The 6,848-nt window shown below is 37.4% G+C and overlaps 1 protein-coding gene across 2 annotated transcripts in view; it reads left to right on the forward strand.

Annotated features, from left to right (window-relative positions):
- Nucleotides 1-6,848, forward strand: part of Heatr6 (HEAT repeat containing 6) — a 37,497-nt gene that overhangs the window by 1,690 nt on the left and 28,959 nt on the right. Inside the window, exons 1-5 of one of the 2 annotated variants that reach the window (XM_023703165.1) lie at nucleotides 1,168-1,255; nucleotides 1,591-1,693; nucleotides 3,498-3,638; nucleotides 4,283-4,398; nucleotides 5,193-5,307. In XM_023703165.1, the coding sequence (XP_023558933.1) occupies nucleotides 1,622-1,693; nucleotides 3,498-3,638; nucleotides 4,283-4,398; nucleotides 5,193-5,307 (444 nt within the window). In that variant the 5' untranslated portion in view covers nucleotides 1,168-1,255; nucleotides 1,591-1,621. Of the gene's footprint in view, nucleotides 1-1,147; nucleotides 1,256-1,590; nucleotides 1,694-3,497; nucleotides 3,639-4,282; nucleotides 4,399-5,192; nucleotides 5,308-6,848 lie in introns of those variants that run through there. The other variant, XM_004643059.2, reaches the window with a different exon arrangement.

Consider the following 6,848-nt stretch of genomic DNA (forward strand, 5'->3'; position numbering starts at 1 on the left):
CAGAGTGGGATTGAGGGAGAGAGAAGGTTTTGTTTTTTGTTTTGGGTGTTTTTTATGGGGTTTTTTTGTTTTGGTTTGGTTCGTTTTTTTTATTTTTTTTGGTCCATTTGAAACAGGGTCTCACTGTGCAGTTCAGGCTGGCCTTGAGCTCACTTTGTAGCCCAGGCTGGTCTCAAATTCACAATAAGCCTCCTGCACCAGCCTCTCAAGTGCTGGGATTACAGGCATTGGCCACCATGCCCAGCTGAGAGAATTTTTGATTAATTGGTACAGTTTGATATTTTTGTAAATTAATTGTGATTTCTAGCCCTCCCTTTTTGTGTCCTGTGTGCAGTCATTTGGAAGTTGCTTCATTTCAAGCACCGTCTGGTGTTTCACGTCTCCAGATCTTTGCCCACACCCTTTGCTTGCTGTGTTTCAGATGCCTTGTCTGGCAGAGTTCTCTTTATTCTCCAGATGATTCCAGATTCTGCTTAAAAATCACCTCCACAAGGCCTCCTTAATTACTGTTTTCCCACTGAGTTTATGCTTCGTTCTTTCAGTACTTAATTTAGTTTAATTATGAATGTATACTTTTTACTCCTTTATTAGACTGTGACCTCTTTGAGCTTCAGAAAAGTGTTTGCTTCACCTTTAGAGGCCATAGTATGGGGTCAGTGACTTTTTATTTGGAAAACAACAATGGGTAAATGGTGGGCTTTGCAAATATGTTCTTACCTTTTTAAAAAATAATTGCTTAATTTCATATAAAATTCATGGAAGTGTCATTTCTGATTTCCCAGTTATTAGAATTTAGTTCGCTTGTTTTTGATGTTTTTAACTTTAGTGTATGCTTTTACATGCTGGAAAATTTTTTTTTTTTTTTTTTGGTTATTTCATTATATTGCCTGTATATGGTAGAAACTTTGAAGTCTGTAGGCTGACAAAAGCCAGATTGATGTTTTTTCTTCCTTTCTCGCATATCCTATTTTTGTTCTATTACTTCGTTATCCCTTCATATTTTATTCAGATGTCATCTTTCCCCATTTTTATGTGTACCTTCACTTTAATATTCCCTTTTCCCTGTGTTTTATATGTCTTTACTTGGGTAATAGGTATATTTCCTTTGCTTTGTCTGTTTTTATTTTTTATTTTATTTTTTTGGTAGGATGTCAGTGCTCTTCTTGTCCAAGCTTGCCGACTGGTGCCTCCTAATCAGAATCATCTTGTGAGCAAAGTGTCTAAGATGATCCACCATTTACTTAACAGATTACAGGTAATATATGTAATTTAGGATTCAAATTATGAACTTTGAGAGTAAGTACATGCCTTTGAAATACATCTGTGGTAGGTATTAGGCTGGTCTTTTGAGATGCTAGGAAAAGTTAACACCTTAACAAAAATGATATTAAATCTGGCATTATTCTGCAGAATTCTAGAAATTTGCCTATTAGAAGTGTTTCTTTCTTTTTGATTCAATAAATTAATGTCCTTCATGTTCCCTAGTCCTGGATTTTTATTCATTGACGATATCCTTGACCCAGATATATCCTGATAGATTGAAATGATCCCCTATTTCTTTCCCACTAATATTTTTCCCCTTTTCTGAAGCTATCGGATTTTTGTCATCTACTTCTGAAATATGCAAAACCTGAGAGGAAGCCTGAGGGCAAGGGGATACCAGGATAAAAAGTCCCCAGTTATTTATATCAAGGTCTGTATTGCAGTTCCCTTTAGAAAGTTTTCCAGCTTGCTAAATAAATCCATTTCCTGTAGGATTAAGACTATTGACCCAGAATAGCCCAGAATGTAAAGAGTACAAAATAAATCAATTAGTATTTTGTGAGCAGGATGCTTTGGGCTACAAGAAACAGAAAAGGCAACCCAGAATACCTGAACAATAAAAAAAGAAAAAAGGGAAATATTCCAGATCACAAGTCCCAAGGGAGGCAGCTCTAGCATCCCTTTAGAATAACAGGCTTACTGATATCTTTCCATTCTACCATCCTCAGTATGGGGGCTGTTCTCAGCCAGCTTCCAGTCATAAAAGACTGGCTAATTCTAGGCATCCCATGCAAAATGACTAACATTCATTAGAAGCCAAAGAATTGGTTGATTTTTGTCTCATCTATTAAAGAATGAGCAAACTTGGCCAGGTGTGGTGGCACATGTCTGTAATCCCAGCACTTAAGAGGCTGAAGCAGGAGGATCATTGAGAGCTTGAGATTGGCCTGGGATACAAAGTGAGTTTAAGGCCAACCCAAACTCCATAGGGAGACCCTGTCTCAAAAAAGAAAAAGGATGAGCAGACAACCCATGAGTTCACCAACAAGTTTTCTTGATACCTTATTGGAGTGCTAAATCATATAATCAACTCTCTAACCCAGTTTTACCACAAGCGACTTAAAACAGTTTGGTTTCAGTGTTGGGAATTGAACCAGTGGCCTCATGGACGCTAAATAGGCTCTCTGCCACTGAGCTACCCACCACCCCTTGTAAACCAGTGGTTTCAACCATGACTGCACACTATAATCACCTGGAAGGCTTGCACTTCCTGAATGATTTCAGTGTACAGCCAAAATGGGCTTATACAGGGTTTCCCACCTCTGTACTCCTTTTTTTTTTATTTTTAGGACAGGGTCTACAAGGTCTCACTACACAGATCCAACTCATAGTGATCCTTCTGTAAGCAAGCACTGGGATTACAGGTGCGCATTACCACACCCAGTCTTAATCACCATCTCAGTACACCCCAGGGATGGGGCTGGCACGGCACTCAGGGGGATCAAACCCCAGTCCCTGCATCTAAGCAGGTGCTTTAATCCATTGAGCTATCTGGCCGGCACTCTGTACTCTTGATATTTTAGATTGGGTACTTCTTTGCTTGCTAATGTCCTATGTATTATAATATGTTAAGCAGTATATTTAGTATCCATCCACTAGATGCTTCTAGTTGCAACAATCAAAAACGTCTATAGCTATTGTCAAGTGTTCCCAGGGGGAGGGCCTGATTGCCTCTGCATGAAAACCACTGTAATTAGGATTTCCCTGTGGGTTTCATGTAGGTGGGTATCCTGCTGAAATTAGAACTCTTCCATAGATGCTGGATAAGAGTTTTATTGAATTAAGATATTTCAGTGGATTGAGTCTTGTATCAGTGTACTTTCAGCTGCCAGTGTCTGTTTAGTTGAAGGAAAAGTTAGTAAAGGACTTTAGCTGGTTCTGCTTTGAGTGGAGGGACTACAGGGACTGAAATGACCGAGACCAAGGACAGGGAGAAATCCTTTATCTTGATCAAATTGTCAAACCTTCAGAACTGATTTTTGAGACATACCAAGAAAAATGGCTATGTACCCTCACATAGCTTGATCCAGGGGAGCATAAATGTGTGTAAAAGGGGCTGGGGAGGGCCTGAGTTCAATCCCTGGTTCTGAAATTTAAAAAAAAAAAAAAAATATGTAAAAGGATGAAAATCATTTATTTAAGTTAGAGCATCTGTATTTTTGTTCTGTCGGTAGGTGATTGTTGATGAACAGAACTTGGATTTCTTGTTGGCGTATACTATTTCAGCTATTCGTCAGTGTAGTTCGTGGACACACATGGAAATTCTTCAAGCCCTAGCAGCTCTGGTTTACTACAATGGTTCAAAATGTCAAAAGGTAGCTTAAACCACACTCTGCCTTTCCTTTGAAAGGAAACTCGGAAGTCAAGAGACTTATGTTCGGGAATCTGTCCTGCTTGGACAGATTGGACGTGTAACTTTGAGCTGTCCTCAGAATTCCTCAAATGCATGTTTCCTTATGTGTAAAATAAGAGCTCTGAGGACATAGTGGGACAATACTTGTAAAGTGCTTGGCACGCCATAATTGTTGTTGTTGTTGTTGTTGTTATTGTTGTTCATCATCTGAAACAGCCAAAACAAAGAGTCCCAGCAACAATCCTTATTCCTATTTGTTGGCATATCTTTGTCTACTCATCTGAGTGATTTACCTAACAGCTAGTCCCTTTAGTCAAAAATTAAGGGGTCAGGGAGATGGCTGGGGCTGGGGAGATGGCTCAGTAGAATAAGTGCTTGTACTCAAGGGCCTGAGTTCAGTCCCCGGTTCTGTGAAAAAAAAAAGAAAGAAAGAAAAATTTTTAAGGGCCAGGGAGATAGCTCAGTAGAATAAGCGCTTGCCTGGCAAGTGCAGGGTCTTGAGTTCAATCCCCGGTACCAAGAAAAAACAAAAACAAAAAAAATTAAATAAAATTTATTTTCCTAGAGGTTTTTCTTAGACTAACATTGACTGTCGTTTTGTTTTAGTATCTCCCAGACTTGCTAGGTAATTCTGGCCTCTTGCTGAAGATGAGTGACTTGGCTCAGTCTGACCCTGAAGTCAGGAGAGCTGCGGTGCACTGTATGGCAAACTTATGTCTCAGGTATGTGGGTCCAATCAGGTTTTCTAGTAGTAATAAGATGAAACCTCTCCTGGGTCCTTTGTAGATTGTTCCATCTATCTGAAGCCAGAGCTAGCTTAGAAACAAACTCAAAAAAAACAGAAAAAGAAACTAATAACTCATGTTCAATTTCTCATGTTATAGAATGAGGTTATCTTATATTATTTGTTTTCAAGAAAGCTTATAAAGGAGTAAAGGAAAAAAATGTATGCTAAAAGTGTATGTTCACGAATGTCAATTTTTTTGTTTTCTATTGGTGTAAATTCTAACCATGTTAAGTCATTTAGAAGGCTATATTCATATAAATTTAAGCTCTCGTGGTTTTATCTGTCAAGACCACTTTCTTTTTTAAGAGAATGGAACCAGCCTGTTATATGCAATAGCTTGTGAGTACCACAAACCTGACTTTGTCTCTACATAGCATAGTGTCATCCAGTAGCAAGAAGGTAGGTTGAATCAGACAATTCTAACTCAGCAGGACCTGTTTGTATTACTTTCCTAGTAGAACTATAAAAGTTGCTCTTTCTACGTCTTTCTTCCACTACAAACTTTGTAACTTTCATTCATGGAAACCATTCTTCCTCCTTCATATTTATTCAAGCTTGTACCTGTCTCATAACAATAACTAATTAGCCAAAGTGCACAATTTTCCATAGTGCAGTTGCATTCCAGGGGATATTCTAAATCCATTAGTCCGTAGTAATGCTGTGTTTACTTATTCTTTTGCAAGTACCAGTTCAAAGACCTTTGAGTTGTCTTTTCTGTTTGTGTTCTAGCGTGCCAGGCCAGCCATACTTGGAGGAACCTTACCAAAATATTTGCTTCAAAGCTTTCTTGACAATTTTACAGTCCTCAAAATCATCTGATATGGATGACATAGTATTTTGTATGGTAGGTAGGACTATCATCGTGTGAGTGTTTCTGTGTGTTTTGAAGCAGGAGTAGACCAGAAGGTTATTATCCAAAAGTTTAATTTTGCTACTATGTTAGTTTTGTTTGAAGATATTTATGCATATGTATGATGTTTATAAGTCCAGAAGACTAAATTGTTAGGTTTAAATTATAAGAAACTTTTTTATTTGTTTTGGTTTACTTTGGGATTGTTTTACCATTCTAGATTTTAAAAGAAAACTATTGTTTTTCCTCATGAGTGTAAAAGCAGTATAATTTCCAACTAGTAACTAACTTTAAGATGAATAAGAAGAAAGTGGACTTGAATACTATCAGCATACTTTCCTTTTTGTAAAAAAAAAAATCTGACACGTGACATTTTATCAGTATGTTTTAAATTCAGAATGACACATTTCAGACATTACAGATGCAAGACACTGAAACTGCCATATAGTCTTCTGCTCAAATACAACCGTTGGAGACAATATTCCATGAGCCCTCAAGATTTTTTTCCATATACAAATGGGCATACTTATCTTTAAGCAGAATCATATTTAATATACTTTTCTGCAACTTTCTAAATTTTTAAACCTTAATGTCTCTTGGACATCTTTTTAGTATCTGTTAGCATGCCCCATGTTTTCTAACTGCAGTGGTGAGGAGACCTCATGCACATTATTTAAATTTTTGGAACCTCCATGTTCTTCTGGGAAATGGAATACAACTATTGTAGGGTTTTTTTTTTTGGGGGGGGGGGTAAGTTCTTTTGAGAAATACTATCTGAAATGAAGTACTTAAGAGTATTTGATAAAGCACTATAATATATTATTATTGTTATTATTGGTAGCTTCACATTTAGCAAAGAGTTTCTTACATCATCACTGTGATAGTCATTATAATTGGTGAAAATTGGCTGGGCATAGTGGTATACACCTATAATCCTAGCATTTAGGAGGCTGAGGCAGGAGAATTGCCTTGAGTTTGAAGCCAGCCTGGGTTACGTACTGAGTTCAAGGCCACCCTGAACTACACAGTGAGACCCTGTCTCAAAAAAAATTTTTTTAATGAAAATTGATGTTTTGTTTTTTTTCGTTTTTCCACCATTTCATACAAGGCTATAGTCTACATCCTCCCCTGTGGGAAGTACTTCTAAAAGACAGAGACCTAGAAATGAGATTCCTGAGCTAAGAAATCAATCTTGATCAGAATTGTCCTCTAGGAATTATATTTGTCATTTATCATGTGTTCCCACAGCAGTACCTTTGCCATATTACAGCTTTCTCCTTTCTGATCTCTTATCACTCCTCATTCTCTTTCTCTCTCTGTCTCTCTCTCTCTGTCTCTTTTGCTCTCTCATTCTATTGCTCACCATTTGTACATACTAATTTATTAGGAAGTACAATAAGACCATTCAATAAGAGTGCTCTTTTCTTTAGAAAATAATTCAGTTGTTGGGTCTGTTGTCTGGATCTTTGTCTCTGCTTTGTGACTATGTTTCTAAAATATTTTTCATCATTTAGAGATTTTTCTCTTCCCTCCTA

Source organism: Octodon degus, unplaced genomic scaffold, assembly GCF_000260255.1.
Source record: "Octodon degus isolate 3935 unplaced genomic scaffold, OctDeg1.0 scaffold00164, whole genome shotgun sequence".
Lineage (NCBI taxonomy): Eukaryota > Metazoa > Chordata > Mammalia > Rodentia > Octodontidae > Octodon > Octodon degus.